This window comes from Lissotriton vulgaris, chromosome 6, assembly GCF_964263255.1.
Source record: "Lissotriton vulgaris chromosome 6, aLisVul1.2, whole genome shotgun sequence".
NCBI lineage: Eukaryota > Metazoa > Chordata > Amphibia > Caudata > Salamandridae > Lissotriton > Lissotriton vulgaris.
Genome location: NC_141694.1, coordinates 497,466,262 through 497,487,278, shown reverse-complemented (window position 1 = coordinate 497,487,278; position 21,017 = coordinate 497,466,262). Strand labels below are relative to the sequence as shown.

The following is a 21,017-nucleotide window of genomic DNA, read 5'->3' as shown; positions in this document are numbered from 1 at the left end:
TTCATTTTGGAGGTGAGACTGTTTTGAAAAAAGGTTTCCTATGTCACTTTTAACCTACTACCTGTGCTCTGGGCCTGAGCAGACTGGCAAGTCTGTGGACAGGGGCTTTCTTCTGGGTGTTTGCAGTTGAGACAGGCCGCTACGGTACCATTTTGCCCTGGGGAGGGTATACATAAACAAGTGCTCATCTGCAGATGTTCTTAGAACCAAGCCATGGTCACCAGCACCTGCCCGGTCGGCTCCCACTTTCGTTGCCCTAGTCTAGCTACTGTTAGGTATGCCCATAAATAAATAGCAGTGATCTGGACCTTCCCCATTAAACCTGGGCATAGTTCAAAGGACACTCTGACTCCCCCTCCTTCCTCTCTCTACAAGTCCTGAAGAGAGATGACAAGCCTGGGAGACTTGCCAGCCGGCTAGGCCCAGGCTGCACTGGGAATTGGGGTTGGGAAAACCAACGGAGGGGCACAGAGACATAACGCCTCTCCACTTGATATTAAATAAATGTTGAGATGAGCAGTGTAAAGGGGGACAGGCCGGTACCCGCCTACCTTCACAGTTGTGAGCCTGGAAACAGGTGGTAAGCAAGTCCTTAGGAACTCATAAATCCCATGCACACCCCACTGTTGTGGTCCGATATAATGTAGAGCATGTGGTGTTGAACAAACTAAGACTCCGGTGTAGCTCTGCAAGGCTTGCTCTCACACCCATGGATGCCTGAACTTAGTTAAGTCCATCAGTGCTTGAATGTGAAAAAACAGGTTACTCTTGTACCATACATTCCTGCTTAGTACATAGTTGATTTGGTGTCTGTGCTTTCTGGGTTACTAACAGTCCATTACAAAAGGTTTAGGGACATTGATAATTCAAACCCAATTTAGTATTTTATAATATTACACAAGCACTGCGCTAAGAGAGACAGTTTTCGCTTAAATGTGTTTTATTTCATCAGCCTCATCATGTTGCTTAGCACATGTAAAATAGTCACAAGGCATATTATTAAAACCGCACTAACGCATGCTGCTAACAACGAAAATAATATGAACATTTCTACCATAGTGAAATGTCATCTAGCAATTTAACACCCTAAAGTCTACTTCTGTACACTATACTGTGAGAGCGTAAGTGTAGCTTAACTTGCATCTAGAGTTTCTTAGGGGGAATCGATGCACTTCATATTTGTGTACAGCAATAAGCTGTAGTTATCAGTAGTCAGTAGAGTGTTCCCTCAAAAGCAAAGCAAATCATCTGCTGGGCTCAGTTCCTCTCCTCTTTTTTCGGACTTGGCTCGGTACCACCTGTCTGTGTAGGACGGGATGCTGCGGCGGTACGGCAGTCTGGCAGTCTCTGACTGCATCTTCTGTCACTATCTTGCCTAAACATCTGGGATGAAGAAACTCTCTATCTAAGTGCCCACTTGATGAGCATTTTATACTGTTGGTCACTGATCTTATCCAATATGGGTAATTATTGGGGAAATTCTGACATAACCTGTGTGCTTCAATGTGCTAGTCTTAGAAGCATTAATATATAAAAATATGTTAAATATACTTCAGTTCAGACTACATTGTTTGTTATTTCTGTTAGCTGTCCTTGAATCACAGATAACAAGATGTGCGTCCCAGACTGATATTACTTTAGCTGCCTTATCGATGTCACTGTCTGGATGACTTGAAACCTACACTGGTTCTTGGAAAGATAAGGGCCGACTACATCTACTTCAAAGGTGACATGCTGATGACCAGGCAGAAAATGGAACCTCAGCCTGCTCAAAATGGAGTCTGACCCTAGGAGCTGTACGTCATTGGGGCACGCAGCAGCTGTAGTGGGACCCAGAACACAAACTGAGAGAAATTAGAGCAAAGCGCTGAATATTGCACAATATTTACATATAAAGTAGTATTCAATATCCCCCTTCTGCTAAATTAACACAGCCCCGCCACCATAACCCCTAGAAAACATTTAAAAAAGAGCCCACCCTTTAAGAACATACGAACAAAGTCATCACCCACCAAATCATAGTATACTCTAAAAGACAAGCCCTCCTTACATCCTGTACCAGTAGCACTGCCATTATCGATGTAGTAGTGGGAGATGCCCTGATAAGGTCTTTTATGGAAGACCTCTTTCATTACCTACGAGCAGATTTAACCTTGTTTAAAGATAAGTTATCTAAGGCTAACCTGGAGGTGAAACAACCTTAAAGTCTTCAGGACACAGGAGTGGCATAATTAAAGATTATGCATAATGGTAGCCTCCGGTCTTGTAATGAAATTGATCAAGTGTGACAGAGCACACGACCTAGCTCGGTAGGGGGCAGGTCCACAAAATCCTCACCTGTGTCTGTGACTTCACACTGAATGTGAATATAACGAGAGCGACCAGGTGAAATGCCTAATCGTATTTGAGGGATATAAACTGACACTCTACCATGATCTCCTTTTTGTCCCCAGAAGGACAGAGAATTCCACACAGTCTCAGAATTCTTGAGAGACAAGGACACCACATGATATAAAAGGGGGCACCCTTTCAACATCATCTACCAATGAGGCAACCAGCTCTATCAGCTGTGTTGTCTGCAGGACCAAGACTTCATCGGGCCCTCACTGAGGGAGTTAATCCCCAGAGCTCCCTGCAAAGGGACAACAGTAGACTTGAAGAAGCAAATCATGGAGAAGAGTAACGCAACAGAAGAGATTCCAAACCTAATGCAGCCACCATCGCCAAGGACAGACAAGCCATTATCGATTAACTAAAAGAAGAGAATATTGCGAATTAGAGAAAAGCCGTCCCTCAATGATTAAGAACTATGTTTGGATGGGTGGTGGAGTTCCTTTCAGGATCTTGTCGACCCGACAAGGTCTAGCAGAGGTTCAAGTGACATGTTCTAAGAAGATGTGGGGAGTTTATGCCTTTTAAGGAATTCAGGCCTAGCCCAAGGTGAAATTGCCAAAATATTTGTTGACATTGGGAATGGGAGAGGGAAATAATTTAGTTGAATAACGTATATGGTGATACAGATTTGCCAGTATCTAGCACTAGATAAAAGATCAGCTGCGCAGACTACAAAACCGATAGATACAGTGGTCCATCGAAGCAAAACCCTGATAGACATGCAAGGACGTGGAGAGAAAGTGACAAAACAGAGAAGACCTTTATATCGGCACATTTTCTTTAAAAATAATTAGCTTTAATGCTTGTGGTCTAAACACCCAAATAAGAGATGTGTTGTCTTATCGATTCTTCATGACATTGGGTTCAACATTTGTCTTTTACAGAAAGCCCACTTAATAAGCATTGAATGGCATATATTGAGATCTAGATGTTTTTTAAAAAATGGATCCCAGAAGAAGTCTACTACCTAACGCATTTGCATAGGAGGTGCAAGAGAATTTACTGAGTGGAAGGGTGATAGCACTAAGACTGGCAGTAAGCACAGAAACATTCACACTGGCGAACATCTATGCACCTGTCAGGAACTGTACTGTAGGAATATTAGTAATACCATTGAAAAAAGTCTTTCTATAAAAAAAAAGACAGACACCTCTGCCAAGAAAATAGAAGCAAGCCTGTAAATGATGGAAGAAGAGAAAAGTTCAAGATGGCAACTAGGAAATGCTTTTCTTTAAGTCACCTTTGGGCAAGAACTAGTTGTTAACCCCTTCCACGCTGATGACGAGCTGGGCTCGTCATGGCGTAGCCTCCTCGCACGCTGATGACGAGCCCAGCTCGTCACGTAACATGCGTTTTTTAAAATCTCAGCGTGCGAGCGGAATTCCGCTAGCGCGCATGAGGTTAATGGATAACTGGGGTGAGCATGCAGCGAGTGGCGCACTTCAACTGACCAAGAAGGCGGAGCAGTGGTCTTGAAGCACATCTGTGTATCCTCTCCTCAGAGTGGTTGGAGAGGATGTTGTTCCTCGGTTTTTAGCTGATATTAGGAAGTAGTTTTCTTCATAAGGGTTTAAACATTTGATTCCTCATGTTTTAGAGTGTCTGAAGATTACAGTGACTCGCTTATTTTAGTCTAGAGACTCGCCGCGGGAACAAAGACAAGTATAAGTGACTCATACCCTTTGTTCTGGCCTCTGTAGTACATCTCCATTGAGGCAGGAGTGCTTTAGAGAAGAGAAGATTGGGGAAAAACCTTCTGCTCCTCTCAAGAGTGGTAAGGCAAATTATATTAATAATTCAAAAGGTTTTGGTATAGAAAGAACTGAAGTTTTCAATTTATTTTGTTCTGACAGCACTAATTGAGGATCAAGAGCCATTCTTAAAATAAATGCCAGCTGCTGAGGTGAAATGACCTGGCCACATCAGGTCAGAGAAAAGGGCAAACAGGAATGATTACCCACATAATATATGCAACTTACCTGCTGGGAGCGCACGTGCCCTTCTTTCCTTGGATACTGGAAAATGTTGCTCTGTGTGTGTACGGAAATACAACCATCTCTTTGCCAGATTCTTGACTACTTTGCCCAGGCCTGCATCACTGAACTTAAGCAACAAATAACTTTCCTAGACTGTCCAAACCAGTTGGAAGTGTGTCACCCTTTGCTAGGTTGCAATCAAACATATACCCAGACCTGGGTGACTTTACAGCGCTCTTTTATAAAATGCTCTAATATATTCTTACCCACCCAATCCCCCTCGCATCCTGACATGACTTTTTAATTTCTCCAGAACTTTGGCAAATTCTTTGTTAGAGGCTGTAATTACAGTCATCCCAATGACACAATGTTCCTCCATTAGGCCATTCTATTTGCTTAACTTAGATACGAAATTGCTCACCACAATCTTAGCCTACTGGCTGAATACCATAATGATTGGTGTAATTGACCCTAATAAATTGGGGTTCATCCACCAACAGGAGATAGTGATAATACGCCAAATGGAACTGAGAATACAAAACAAGTTCTGCACATTATAGGCAACGTTAAAAGAACCCAAAAGAATGCACTGCTGTCCTCTATTAATACAGAGTATTAAACATTACGCATTCTCCCCCAAGTTCAGCACATGGGTATTGTGCCAATACGGCAAATCCCAGGCAAGAGTCAGGGTGAAAGGGGTTCTGTTGTACTAGTTCTTAATACAAATAGGTAGAAAGCAGGCTTACCCCCTTTTTAGCCCTTACCCTTTGCCATGTATACGGAGCCAGTGGCTGGAAGGGTGAGAATTAATTCGGATCTCTAAGTCGTCAAATTACAAAAAGATATACGTAAACATAAATATGCGTGATGATGTGCAGGTCTCCCTCACCTATGCAATGCACTCTTTGGTGGCTGAGATGATTCATTTTGGGGAAGTCTCTGTTTTCTCCCTAAAGCTGCATCAAACATAGATTCTGATTTTTTTGGTACCACGAGTACAAGAAGGCTCCCTTAAGACTCTGCTCCCAGTCTCTTGGGCCCCTCATTCCATAGCCTATTTGGGGATCCAACTGGAGCATACTTACATTCTGTATTTCACCATAATTACACACTTACTAAACTCCATCTATCAAGACTTATGAACATGGAAATCATGATGTCCCATATCTTGGCTGGGCAGAGTTCCGGCAGCTGAGATAACCGCACTCTCAAAAATCTTTTTTTGTCTTTCATACAATCTCACAGCCTCCTCCCACCTCTCTCATATGAAAAAAAAAGTCAGACATCTACAAACCAGCAAAATGACGGCGGACTAGAACAGCCGCACTTCACTATTTCGTTTCTTATTTATCTATCAGTGTTTCATACAAGTGTGCACAACAATTCCTGCACCTGCCGTCATTTGGTGCAACTGCAACGAAGAACAGAAATATATTAAAGAGTATTTGGAATGGTGCACCACAGAGCTTCTTTTTCAAGATTCAATAAGAAAATGTGTACGGACAAATGTTCCTTTGTGGTTTCTCCTTTATTTTGACAAATCAAAGTCTCTGCATCAACGTACAACATCCAGCCAACCTCGTCCACTTGAACTTCATCAGGGCTTTAACCATTGACCATTAACAGCAACAAGAACCTGTTCAGCTCCACTGCTACCAGTGTTCACAAATGATAAAAACAGACTACAAAATAAGATAATCTAATTACGTGCTGTGGGGCACACTTTGTCCGCCTCAGCACTGTTTTCCAATCGCTTTTCTCCGGCAACTGTAGACAACTAAGCTGGGTCAGGAACAAACTGTGGATTGCCTGAAATGTGACAAATTGATTACCTGTGGGGGGCTGACTAGGCGTCCCTCACATTGTGGCCCACTGTCAGGCTTCCCAACTCAGATATATGGTAGAGTGGAGAAAAACTGATTGATAGAAAAGCTGGTACACTGGCATCAGCTCATCAGTTGGACTCGCATCTGGAAGATCTCTTGGTTGTCTAAAAATACAGAGCATGGGAATTTGTTGGAGAGGCTGCAGTAGCACAGACACTTTACTTCGCCTATGTTGGAACTGCCCAAACTTTTCGAAAATACTGGGAAGTACTGCTAAATGATATAGACTTAGTATTAAACACCCAGATCCTCTGGTCCCCGGCTTACATAATTCTCAGGACACCAAATCAGAAGTCCTTTCCCTTACATTCACTAAAAGGCAAGCAAATATTCCCGGCGCTCAGTGCGGAAAACAGGTTATTACCTCAGAGTGAAACACAGATAAATTACCAGTCTGCATCAAATCTGGGAATTATCAGGGATGGAAAAGCTAACCATTGTAATAGTTTTGATGCATCCAAAACATGTACCCAAAACATGTATTGTAAAGAAGAAAATAATGGAAAGGTAAAATCCATATGCATCAGAGAATTTGTAATAGACAATGACAGCAAAATATTCCTAGAATACTTATTGATAATCCTATGACTCCTATTCTCCTTTACTTGAACCAAGCCTTACATTTGAGACGGGCCATTCTTTTACAGCAAACATGTTTTCCTTTTAAACTCTACTAGTGGTCTGTCTCAGAAGCTTAGCATCTCTTCCCTGAACTTTCATGTGAGGACCTACACAAGCTGTCAGTTCAGTTTCGGAGGATCAGACAAAAATGCATATGCACAAAATCAGAATTCTGTATTTCTGCCTACCTTAAATGAATGATATATTACAATCTAAGCAATGAAAACTTAAGCTTAAAATCCTGGACCAAAAATCTGTTTGTTCCGCACCTTCAACTCCTGTGTTATACTAACTTTGAGGCCTAAATAGCTTCCCTACATATAAGCACAAAGAAGCTCTCTTACTCCTCCATCCAAGAAGCTGCCTTGTTCCTTGTGTATCCATCTGATAATCATTGTGGAAGAGACTTACTGCAAATCTTGGATACCATTTAGATGTTGTTCTTAATCTATCCCTACAGAGTTTACAAAGGCATGCATCATCTGGAAAAAATATTTTTTTCCAGATAAATTGTGCTTCTCAGCACATATCCATGGATTGAAATTGTGTCCTCAGTAGTAACTAGCTTGGAGTGAAACACTGACAACACAATCTTCTATTCAAAATAAAATTTAGATGAGACTATAGAAAGGTATTCTGTCTCAAGCTGAAGCACGACCTTCTAATGAAAATTTCTAAAATGACCCCCAACTACTTTGTACTTCTTGTCCAGTGTGATAATGACCATTATGATCCTGAGAGCTTCAAAAGGTGCAAATTGTGCAAGACCTACTGTTTCAAAGGTAAGATGAAAGGAGGAACTAATTTCGGACCTTTGGCTGTAGCAAAGAAATACATTTGAGAATCCTGCAGCAAACCTCATCTGCCCCTTCTATCCCTGTAAAGTTCTCAAAACACCTTATTTGCAGGCCATTGTACCTTCACAGTGGCCGAAGGAACCTTCCGCTTCCCGGACAAGAAAATCACTGTTCCAGGAACTACTATTGGCTCACATTCCGATCTGTACACAACACATCAAGTTTTTCAGACAGCAGGGCGATGTGCAAAGAAGTGTGTCTGGTGAGATGTAACCATTATATTTCAAACCTGTATGATGTCACTGTAGCTTCGAGCCTGATTGTGGTCCTCTGAAGAATCATGGGACAGATTATAACTCATACAGCCAAAAATGTGGAGAATAATATTCTATAAGTAACTCTATCCCTACAGAGAGGTACCTGGAGGGGCAACCAAACTCAACAGAGTCGATGTGTAACAGAGAGGCTCAATCAAGTCTCAGCTACAAGTTATCTTTATCCCTACAGAGAGGTAGACGGAGGGGATACCAAACCCAACCGAGTCGACGTGTAACAGAGAGGCTCAATCAAGTCTCAGCTACAAGTTATCCTTATCCCTACACAGAGGTACACGGAGGGGGATTGAAAACACAAAGAATAACTGTGGGTCTTGAACAGAAGGAAAGCTATGTGTGTGCAGAGATGACTATGTGTATGCTTCTCTTCTAATCAAAGGTGGGGGAGATGGAATGCTGATCCATTCACTTTCCAAATTTGCATATGCTAATCAAAGGAGAAAGGATCACTTGTCCTGCACAACCTTAGGTATGCAGGGAGAACGCAGGATGTCCCAGTATAAAAGACCCTCATGCACGTGATGGGTATGGTGGTATCTGAAGCGGTATATCTTGGTTCTCCGCTTATGGATCACGTGTGTGCATAATCATTAGGTCGATTAGGTTATGCAGCCTCCACCAGGAGATTTCTTACCCAAGGTTGATGCAGTAGTGAGCCAGTGATGGGGGATTTAAAAAACCACAAAAGCCAGGAACTCGGAATTTTTATTTTGTCTGGTTTTGGGTCTGGTAAACTCTATAATAGTGCATCTTACGAACTGGATTATGAGTAATAGGTGCACTGAGAGCATCGAAAAATCAAGGGTGGATAAAAGTTGGTCGACATGTTTCTGCCCCAGTTGCCTGGGTTTAGGACTTACGGGCATTCATCAGGACCGTTAGTGAAATAACGTGAAAGAATATAAATAAAGTGCTCAAAAAAGTGAAAGAAATAGGGTTATTGACCTGTTTCTCTGTATTGGAGGTCTTATAGTACCTGTAATGAGTAAGCACAAGGTTTGCAACACACATACAGGGAAGGGGGTCTAGGGGGGGACACACACCAAGCAGAAACCTGCTTAACATATCTATCCTTCGAAAGACCCGCACCTTCAAAATCGCATGTATACAGAAGTGCCTCCGAATTACTCTGTCTCTCTCCTCCCTAGCCCCCTCCAAGAGCTCTACCATCCGAAGGGAGCGTGTTAAACAAATGCGCGAGGTAATTTCCAGGGCACCACCCAGAATCGCTCACTTTGCTCGAGCCACCGCCACGATCACTTGGCCACTCGCTGTACACGAACACATACGTACAGCCCGCCTAAGTCACCATGACCATTATGCCGCCTGAGCTAATTTCACACCGCAATGAGTGTTTTACAAACAAACGATTGATTAGTAGGCACAGTCACTGACAGAAATAGCGCTAAAAGTCTATACAGTCTTTATAAGACTCAACACGAACCAACCACATTTGATAATACATGCATGTTTCATCACCTGTAAGCATGCTATAGTTCGTTGCTTGAGTTTGGAAAGTATAAGAGAGAGTTGACATTGCCATAATTGTTAACCGGTCTTCTAAAGTATTGCCATTTTTTAGTTGTTTAAAAATCTATCAAAGGATAGATATGTTAATCAGATTTCTGCTTGGTGTGTGTCCCCCCTAGACCCCCTTCCCTGTATGTGTGCTGCAAACCTTGTGCTTACTCATTACAGGTACTATAAGACCTCCAATACAGAGAAACAGGTCAATAACCCTATTTCTTTCACTTTTTTGAGCACTTTATTTATATTCTTTCACGTTATTTCACTAACGGTCCTGATGAATGCCCGTAAGTCCTAAACCCAAGCAACTGGGGCAGAAACATGTCGACCAACTTTTAACCACCCCTCACTACCCTTGATTTTTCGATACTCTCAGTGCACCTTTTACTCATAATCCAGTTCGTAAGATGCACTATTATAGAGTTTACCAGATCCAACACCAGACAAAATAAAAATTCCGAGTTCCTGGCTTTTGTGGTTTTTTAAATCCCCCATCACTGGCTCACTACTGCATCAACCTTGGGTAAGAACCTCCTGGTGGAGGCTGCATAACCTAATCGACCTAATGATTATGCACACACGTGATCCATAAGCGGAGAACCAAGATATACCGCTTCAGATACCACCATACCCATCACGTGCATGAGGGTCTTTTATACTGGGACATCCTCCGTTCTTCCTGCATACCTAAGGTTGTGCAGGACAAGTGATCCTTTCTCCTTTGATTAGCATATGTGTATGCTTCCACATTTAAGCAGATTACTGGACATTTACCCTTTGTGAAAAAATGTCCATCAGTTACTCTTCGTATACCGCCCAATTCATCATTTGGTCTACTTCACAGTAGGTAGTCCGTATTTAGCCAACTCCTAAGATGTTACTGGGAGATGGTTGGTTTTGATGATGTTATTATACGAGATGATTGGTGGATGTTGTTTATTGATTGATTGATTGATTGATTTTATGTTTTCTAGAGCGCGCAGCTACCCTAAGGCATCCCGGCGCTAAAAAAAAGACCACGGTACTGAGGGAAGGAAAGGTCAGGAGGTGAGCTCAGGGGAAAAGTAAGGTTTTTAGGCGTTTCCTAAACCTGAGGTGGTTGTGTTCTTGCCTCAGGGAAAGGGGAAGGGCGTTCCATAGTCTAGGAGCATTATAAGAGAACATGCGGCCGCCTGTTCTGGCCTTCCTAATTCTGGGGACATTGGCGAGGGAAAGAGAGTTGGATCTTAGTTGGCGACTTGACTGTTGTTGAGTCACCAGTGTCCTGAGAATGGGAGGGCCTTCATTGTGCAAAATTCTGTGAGTAATGCACAGGGTCTTAAAATTGACCCTCTCCTTTACTGGCAGCCAGTGCAGACTTCTGAGAGCTGGTTTAGCCGAATTCCTCGTTGAAGTTCCTGTGAGGATTCTCGCCGCCGCGTTCTGTGCGCATTGAAGTCTATGGATCACCGAGGCTGGGGCTCCCAGGTACAGGACATTCCCGTAGTCCAGTCTGGAGTTCACAAGCCCCTGCAGCAAGAGTTTCCTGGACTGGAGCGGAAGTAGATGTAAAATCTTTCGAGCCATTTTTATCAGGCCGAAGCAGGTTCCCGCCGTTTTTCTCGCCTGAGTTTTGAAACTTAGATCCTGGTCAAGCCATATCCCTAAGCTCTTGACTTCGGACTTGGGAATGGGTGGTGTTCCCATGCACGGTGGCCAAGGAAGGGAAGTGGGAATTTTGTTGGAGGTTCCTACGAGGAGTATTTCCGATTTTTCCCCGTTTAGTTTTAGCCTTGATTCGCACATCCATTGATGCACCTCCTCTAGACAGCTGCTCAGGTTGGACAGGGCGTTGTCGGCCTGGTTAAGGGAGACGATCAGCTGGGTGTCATCAGCATACATTATTGATTTAATGCCAAACGGCTTTACAACATCCTCAAGGGGGGCCATGTAAGCATTAAAAAGTGTTGGGCTCAGGGAAGATCCCTGAGGCACACCACACCTAAGAGACTGAGCAGTGGAGATGGAGTACCCGTCAGCCACTTGGAAGGACCTGTCTTTGAGAAAGGATGATATCCAGGCCAGGGCGGAGTCGGCCACTCCCATTAGGCCAAGGCGCTGGACAAGGGTTGCATGGTCCACCGTGTCGAAGGCGGCACTCAGGTCGAGGAGGATCACTGCCACTGATCCTCCTGCGTCCAATATGCCCCTGGCTTCCTCGACAACGGCTAACAAAGCAGTGTCAGTCCCCTGACCTGGTCTAAAGCCTGTCTGGGACATGCGGAGAAGATGGTTGGTCTCTAAAAAATCCGAAAGTTGCTGATTTGCTACTCGTTCGGCTATTTTACTCATAGCTGGTAGCAATGAGATTGGTCTGAAGTTGGAAGGGTCTGTGGGATCTAAGTGTGGTTTTTTTATGAGAGCCTTAACTGTGGCTTTTTTCCAGTTCGCCGGGACTATACCGTTTTCAAAGGAGGCGTTGATCAGTTTAGTAAATAGGGGAGCAATAGTGGGAGCAACTAGCTTCAATTTACTAATGGGGGCTGGGTCTGATGGGGAGCCACTTTTGACTTTCTGTAAAACGTTGAGAAACGTTTCAATGGAGATTTGGGAGAAAGAGGTTAATCTCGGGGTGTCTTGGAGAGGGGAGGAGCCAGGGCGTACTTGAGTGGTAGAAGGGGTTGGAAGGGAAGTTAGGATTTTAGCAATTTTTGCCGAGAAGAACTCTGCCATTTGGTTGCATTTTGTGCCATCCACGTCTGGGGAAGATGGAGGGTCTTGTATTTTGGTGAGGAGTTTCACTATTCGATAGGTCTCTCTCGCGGAGTTAGCGGCTGAGGCTATTTGCTCCTCAAAGAAATTGGCCTGTGCAGTTTTTAAAGCGTTTTTATACAGTCTAATATGGGTTCTATAGTCGCTTTTGTCATTTGTGTTCCAGTTTTTTCGCCACCGGCGTTCAAGCTTTTTGCCCTTTCTTCTTAATTCGCGAAGTTCTTCCGTGAACCATGGTAATTTGGACGATTTCCTACTGGATGGGAGAGTTTTAAGAGGTAAAACTGAGTCGAGGGAATCTTGTATCCAGTTATGAAGTTGGATTTCAGCTGACGAGGGGTTGGGGTCTACTAGTGGAACCGTGGACGCCAGTGCCTGATCCCATAAGGTTGTGTCCAGTTTTTTCCAAGGACAAGAAGGGGCTCGGGGGAGGGGGATGTCAGACGATTTGCCTGGAAGTTGAAGTTTAAAAGGGACCAGGAAGTGGTCTGACCAGGGAAGGGGCAGAGGAGTTTGTACAGTGAGGGTGGAGAGGTTGGAAAAGATGGAGTCCAGTAGCCGACCTTTCGTATGGGTGGGTTCTTTGTTAAGGAGATGAAGATTAAGGGAAGCCAGGTCGGCTTTTAGGTCAGTTGCAAGTTTGTTGCTTTGATCGTTGAAGTGGAGATTTAAGTCTCCAAGGATTGTGAAATTAGGGGTCACACAAGCCCGAGAAGAGATGGCGTCCGTGAGTGAGTCTATGAAACCCCCTACCTGTCCCGGAGGGCGGTAGATTAGGGCCCCAGAAAGTGACTGAAAGCAGTGCATATGTGATTTGTGAAAAATAAAGAAATGTGCTTATGGTAAAATTGGATAGTGTACGCAATATATTTTTATTCTGGAGCCGTGCACTTCCAACAATAAAAACAATAGAGTGCAAAAAAGTCAGATGGTTCAAACAAATAACTTCTGACTGGGTTATCTGGTCGACATGTTTCTGCGGACATTTAAAGGTCTAAAATGGTACCTGCCGCTTCTTCAGGACTCATAAACTTAATTGCTACTGCTCTTACGTGATGAACTAAAAAACAATTGTGAACAACAATGATAAATGTCACCTGTTCACTTCTGGTATTCCTCCTGGTTAGATGGAAGAAGTCCAGATGTCAAATCACCAAAGAACACACACATAGACAGACACGAGAACAAAAATAGGATAACAAGCCATCATTAGTATGGGTTACAGCTGACATTACTGGATTTAAAGGTCTTGTCATATAGGGCCATTTGGCCCGCATTGATGTGTCATAGGCTCACCTTAAATTCAAGGGGAACGTGCCTCTCCTCACCTGGCAAGCAGCTCAGGACAATGGAGCACCTCTCTGGAGTATGGAAAATTTATAAAGCTGTGATGAAATGTATGACCGCTCAGCAGTTATAGACTCATAGGATTAAAACAATTACAGTCTGTTTTCTTTTCTACCTGATTTTTAAATGGTGACATCTCTCTCGATAAATAAACTTGTTCTCAGAGATAAAGCCGATGTTATTGAGCATCTCTCCACTGTTTGAACTACAGGGGTCATTGTCGCCTTTAATAGTGCTCATTTTACAAAGCTAGCAAACTCAAACACCTCTTAACTCGGCAAATATAACGTTGTCATCTAAACTCTATGGGGGATTAAATTGTGTGTGCTTCATGACCGGTTGCCGTGCAAACAATTGGTTGCCCGTGTTAGAAAAACGCGATCAGGCTCAGTTTTGTATATCGACATTTTTAGAAAGGTTGGCGCGTTTGTTACCGCGGAGTTCTTTATTCGAAGTCATAATAGTGGCTCGTATATGCACTGCGGGATCCTGATCACTCTTTATCACTGATGCCATTGTTTTGGTGGCTTGTGCATTACAAAAGGATTTTACGAGTATTACAGGACGCTACCCTTTTTCCGCTAATGCCGTTTTAAAATGGCTTGCGCAGTGCACCAGGATTATCGAGTATGTCAAGGCAAAGCACTGTGTATAAAGCCGCGGTGACAACCCGTATTTAGGTTGCGAGATCCGACAGCCCTCTATCGTTGCCACTGCTTCTAAATTGTTTGCGTTCTTATTGGGGACAAACATGCATAGTCTCTCTCATTTGGAAGGTCTTCTACTTACCTGTCCGTCGGTACTCCTAGCAGCCTTCTGGGCTGGTTGGGGAGGTACCGCGGCCGGGGCTGACTACTTCCTTATTGACTTACGCTCTATTCTGATTGGATGAGGCGGACCTCATGTTACACAGCTAGGGATCATGGGAGATGTAGTCCTCATTTCCGAGTGTTCACCAGTGTGTTGAAATTGTGCTTTTCTTGAGTTTTGTATTTTAAATAATGGTTCCATTCGATATAGTTATATATTATTTATGAGCTCATTATCCACCTATCTCGAATAAAGGAGATTACCCAGATTCTTAATCATTATGGCGCACACCAGTTTTTTAACTAACATCCTGTGTGATAGGAAAAGGTCAAATATACTACATCGTGGAAATTATTAATCTGTGTGCATGTTGCTCTGTGGTGTATCACTGGGGGGATGGATCCCAAGTGGACGCGATGACAACATGGGTGTCATACAAAAGGATCTGACTTCTCATCCATGTGTTACATCTACTAGACACACCCGAGTACTTGTGTTCCATTGAACTATATTACATGGACATGCATGGAGATTCATAGTGACATCCAAGGGATGTCCTCATTAAGACCTGACTTGTCACAGTTTAATTTGTACACCCATTTTTGCTCTATCTTAAATAGGTGTTTGGACATGTCAGTTATGTGTGCTGGAATAGTTGGTTGTTCCAGTACCGTCCATTCAAAGTCGGTTGGTTTGTGACCTACTTCTATGAAGTGATTTGTTAATCTAGTCGCCTGTTTTTTGCACCTGATCGTGTTTTTGTGTTCGGAAATTCTTGTTCTTATTTTCCGAGTGGTCATCCCAACATACCTGAGTGAGCAAGGACAGGTTATGAGATAAATCAAGTGGCTGCTATTGCAATTTGTGAAGCGTCTTTGTTCCCAAGGACGACCAGTCCCCATATCAATGGTTGTAGAGCGTTTGGTCTGAAGGGGGATACCAAACCCAAAAGAGTCCACGTGTAACAGAGAGGCTCAAACAAGTGATGGAACACAGTCTCGGATTCAAGTAATCCTTATCCCTACAAAGAGGTACACGGAAGGGATACCAAACCCAACAGAGTTGACGTGTAACAAAGATGCTCAAACAAGTGATAAAGCACAGTCTCAGATACAAGTAATCCTTACCCCTACAGAGAGGTACACCGAGGGGATACCAAACCCAACAGAGTTGACGTATAACAGAGAGGCTCAACCAAGTCTCAGCTACAAGTTATCCTTATCCCTACAGAGAGGTACACGGAGGGGTATACCAAACCCAAAAGAGTCCACATGTAAAAGAAAGGCTCAAACAAGTGATAGAACACAGTCTCAGCTACAAGTAATCCTTATCCCTACAGAGAGGTACACCGAGGGAATACCAAATCCAACAGAGTTGATGTGTAACAGAGAGCCTCAATCAAGTGGTGGAACACAGTCTCAGCTATTTTCTCACTTCTGCACAGAATAATTGGGTTCCTGCAGACAGTAATGCCTATAAGTTTTCTAGTCCTATGTAATGCAAGAACGTTTTTAGTGCAACTGCCAAAGCGAAATTCTAAAGTTCCAGCAGCTGTAGAACTAGCCCACTGCTTATGCACCCTACGTAAAGAAGCCACTATTATCTGCAGACCATTTCAGCATTTCAGACAGTGTGGTGTACTGGGAACAGGAAACAACTTCTACAGATGTATACAGCAAGCAATCTAGTCTGGCTAACCCCAGAGCACTTTACCATTGCCACCTCTCACCCAAGCCAAGTCAATAATAAGTTATTTTTAAAACCATCTTTCGTACATGCATACCCATACCATTTTTTAGGTCCCCCTTTTATCAAGTCTGGCAAACCCTTGTATAGGTCCACCAGAACTTCCCTTGCTCCTACAGTTGGAAATCCAGATACAAAGAACATCACATTCCTAAATTTAGTATCCAGGGGCAAAACCTATAGTATGCCTGTTCAAACTGGGTCACCCATTCCACCACGGTAGCTTGGCGCGAGGCAGGAAGGCCCCCAAAGGCAATGTGTAAAGCAGTAGTGCATCACACACTCGCACTGAGACAGTAACTCACACGCAATAGGATGACACCACACCAGATTGTTGTTCAAAACAAGACTCTTTATCTCATTTCTTTAGCTCAGGCAGATTGAGTAAACATCTCTCAAACATCAATCACATAACAATAACACTTTTAGTATTCGAGGACATCATAGGCAACTTCTCTTATGCAACATTAATGCAGGTAGCATCCTCACTGCATTTCCGCAGTGAGGCAACAGTTTGGGAAGTGTGAACATAGCATTAAAACATTTCCTAAATCAGGGGGACATCAGAGTAACCGGTGCAACATTCATTAGGATCCCGTCGTACTAAGGGCAACATCACTTCCACCTCTAGGCAGTACCGGTACCATTCCCTGTTCAGCTGGTCAAGGCAAGTATCATCAGGCAGCCAGGGGTGTTAGGAAAACAGATACCATAATCTCTGGGGTCTATAATCCAGGCCGGTACACACTCTTGGGCTTTACTACAGCAGATGGGAGCATTCCTTTACCCCCGGTACTGCGGCAATGCTGGCAGGTTCCCTCATGCGGTGCAGTTCCCAGACACTGTTCACGTGCGGCTGGGCAGCGCGCAATGGTATTCAGGCCCCTGGAGATGCCTGGTTACACTCGGGCGGGCCTCCACACTCCCCGGCAAAGGCAGACACAGGCCGCCTCCTCCCCAACCAGCCCACGCTTGCCTTCTGAGCTGGATCTGGGGGTGGCGGTCTCGCTCTTCTCTCTCCCTGCCTTAGAGTGTCCCGTCCAGGACAGTCTAGGGGGCCGCCTTCTTCAGCCGGGCTTCCCGCAAGGCTCCGGCAAGCTCCCGCTTTCTCACTCGACCCAGGGGCACAGGGTCCAATTGGAGCACGTCTCGTAGGGGTGCGACTGCGGCAGCCAATGGGTGCACGGCCTATGACGCGGCCAGCACCCCTGTTGCCTCGCAATGTTCTCTTCATCCTCTTTCGGCCCAACACGGCCTTCCCAGCTCCCGCAGCGGCCTTCCCCTTTCTTGGGGGCCGCGGGGATGAGGGGATCATACGCTCTTCTCGTCTGGCGGCCAGGGCAGCGGAGGTGACTTGGGGCCCCGGGTGCACTCCGATATAGCGCCCACAGGAAACCCAGGTATTGGACACTAACAACGCGCTACCACAGCGCTTAAAGGCACTTGCAGGTTTTCGGCGGTCTAGCCCTTTATGAGCACGGAGCTTAGCAGCAGTTGCGAGTTAGGGGGTCAGCGCACCAGCCGATGGCACAGTCTAGCACTGTAGCGCTTGGAGAACACAGCGCTATCCAGAGGGGCCAGTCTTTACAGTAAAGCGCCCAGTAGGCACAGCGCTAGTAAACAAAGGTAGTCTTTAGCAGTCCAGCGCTTGTGAGGAACACAGCGCTTCAGGGGCACATCGCTTTAGGAGCACAGCACAGGGGGCACAGTTCCCTCGATAGAGCACTTAGTTGGCACAGCGCTGATTACCTGGTTGATCCCCCAGCAGTGCCCACAGCAGGCAATCCACTACCTCAGTGCAGCGCTTGATGTACCCAGCGCCTCTTGGGGAGGGATGGATGGCAGGTCTCAGTTGCAGGTTCTTGGGCAGAAGGGGGTTGAGTTGGCAGGCTTCAGAGGCAGGATGGTTCCCTGCAGCACACTGGAGATGGTTACCTGGGTTTCCCCCTCACGGGGCAAGATCAGCAGGCTGGCAGAGTCCCTCATCAAACTTGGGTACAGCAGGGCCTAAGCTCAGTCAGTCCCAGTAGTGTAGGTTCCTCCCCTAGGGCCAACCGCCTACACTCCGGCAGAGTTTCCCCCAGGTCCAGTGGTGCCCAAACTGACTAGTCCAGTTTCCCTCCTTTCCTCTTTTACCCCTAGGTCACGTGACCCTCCTGTGAAGGCGGCAAAGCTTAACCCCTCCCAGGGCTGGAAGGTTCCAGGAGCTTCCACATGTTGGGCTATGGAACAAAAAGGCGGGATGGCAGAGATACTGTATCAGGATGTCCCAGCCTGCTCCTAACTACTAGTGTGTGTATTCCATGGCCACTCCGCAGTAGCAGGGGCCTGTGGCAGCCATGTTGTTGGAAGAGAGCACCTGCACCTCAGCACTGTTTGGCAGTGGTAAGGCGCCCAGAGACTTGGGTCCAACAAAAGACGGTGGCAAAAATAAGGCGAAAAGGACAAAAAAACGGGGTAAGACCACCCTAGGCGGGACAGGTCTTACAATGCCAGTGATGAAAAGGTATACAGTCACTAGAAGCAGGATTGGCAACTGGTTTCTCGTGTCCATATTCCCAGAGAGGTAGCATGATTCCATGCCTGTATTCCTGTTCCCCATGTGGTCAGGACATATCAGTGCCAAGCGATTCACTGGGGAAGACAAACACAAACACGGGACCTCTCACTCCATCCAGGTGGTGAAATGCCTCAGGACAACAAGAAGTTAAAAAAACTAGACCCTTGTGGCAGTATGTCCATCTAAACTGCCACTGAGATGTACGGACATTTGCATCTCCCAGTCTACATGGCAGTGGCCCTCTCTTTGCCCCTGTCTACATTTCAAGAGGATCGCTACATCCAATGCCTGTAGCAACTTGTGAATTCATGAAATGCTGGCTCATGCACAGTCTCCATTCTGTTCTCTTGATGCTGTGATAAACCACTTCCTTTATTTGAGGAGGTTCTGGGTGGGCTGAATAGGCATCAAACACAAGAATCTGAAAACTGATCCATTTTCTCTTTGATACTATTTTCTTTTCTTCTTGGGACAGCAGCCTGCCTCTACTGGATTCGGTCTAATCTTGTTCATTAGCTGACACTTCCCTTCCTATATCAGGGTGTACTCTGGCTGGGGTACATCCTTTCAAATGCGATTTCAACTGAGAAGGAAATACTCTGTTCCAAATAGAGTGTACCCTGTGATCATTTTCTGCAAATAAAAGATATTTAAAACATATTGGTGATCAACTAATTATAAGCAGTTAAATACATTCCTTTAAATGAACAATTTTGCTTGATTTTATGGTGTCACAGATAATGCTGCCAAAGGCCTAGATTCTCTTAGTTCTCTAAATCAGTACATAGGATGTATGTAGCACCATAGAAAACTCTCAACTTGTGGCCACTGTAAAGGTGCCTTGCATCCATGCTTCCCTTTGTGTCCTGTTCTGAGTTGAACTTCAGCCGTACTATTTATTAAGATGGTGTTTGGAGCATGCTGACCTGCTGTAGAGACTATGTTGCTGCTCTCAGGTCCTGTGTGCTCAGCTTGGTCATTGGCATTCAGCTATTGATCAGACTAGCATCCTCACCCAGGCTGTGATACGTGGCTGTGTTGATCCGGAGTGGCTAAAAGTCCTTTTTGTTCAATAATAGATGTTATGTTTTTCCAAATTATGGTACTCCATTTACCCGCCTATAAAAGGATACCAAAATGCTGCATGTTGACTTTTTCCTGACGGACAATATCTCAAGCCTCCTTACAGTCACAACATGCACATTACTGTGGTTTGTTTCCAAAACAATTGCCTGTGAAGATCAAAATTGTAAAGAAAAGAGTGCGAACCCTGTTAGCAGAATGAGGCAGAAGTGGGAGGTATGGTACTGGACAATGCAGCTATATTATCCCTCTCTTTGTGTGCAGTCGGATATATAGGTAAAAATGTTTTTCATATCTGCCGCTACGAGCTCCACAAGTAATGAGTGTCCTATACATGTTCTTTATCTTTCTGAGGTTTCGCCGTATGTATTTAAAATATTTCAAGTGTTTGAAAAAAAGTTCAACTGTGTAGTCTGTTACAATTTTCATTATGTTTCAAAGTAGTTGCCTCATTGTTAGAATGAACAAAACTTAGAAAATGTTGTAGCCTTAAACAAAATAATTGTTTTCTTAAGCTGTATTTACATTTCCTGGTCAAAAAGTGCAAACAATTTGAAACGTTGGCATATGCAAACTCATGTGTTTCTCAATTGATTTCTTTGTTACAGAATGGTTTCTTATCTGCACTTCCCTATCTCGGATGCTGGAGCTGCATGCTTATCACTGGCTTACTTGCTGACTACATGAGGGAAAAATTAAACTTTTCAACTGTTGTTGTGCGAAAACTTTTCAACTCAATAGGTAGGTTCTGTTCCATTTGTCATTTTTTTTATTTAACACTTTTTGTGTGATTTTCAGGAAGTATTATGGAAAATTACTGCTATGTCCTACTGCAATATCAAGTGTTAAATGTCGCCCTACCAAAATCAGATTTCCAGAATATCAGCTACCACACTGACTTTGTAAGCATGTGTAGGAACGTTTAGATTTACAATTCTTAGCTTCACATGTGCATATGTTGAAAGTATATATTTGAAATATCAGTTAAAAAGACTACCCTGTTCAGTAAATCATTATAAAAGTATTAGAAACACTAAATCCTGTTGAGGTGTGAATTACTCATGATATGCAATACTGCATCTATCCTTTGTTTACTCTGTGTAACTTTGTTTCTTACTAATCACCTTGTTAACACACTGAATCCTCCAGGTCTTTCCAGCCCCCACCCCCCTCCCCCTCAC

At 44.3% G+C, this 21,017-nt stretch overlaps 1 protein-coding gene across 2 annotated transcripts in view; it reads left to right on the top strand.

Annotated features, from left to right (window-relative positions):
* SLC17A5 (solute carrier family 17 member 5) overlaps window positions 1-21,017 on the top strand; it is a 402,583-nt gene that overhangs the window by 266,905 nt on the left and 114,661 nt on the right. For both annotated transcript variants that reach the window (XM_086926504.1, XM_086926505.1), the window contains exon 8: window positions 20,445-20,577. In XM_086926504.1, the coding sequence (XP_086782630.1) occupies window positions 20,445-20,577 (133 nt within the window). The remainder of the gene's footprint in view (window positions 1-20,444; window positions 20,578-21,017) is intronic.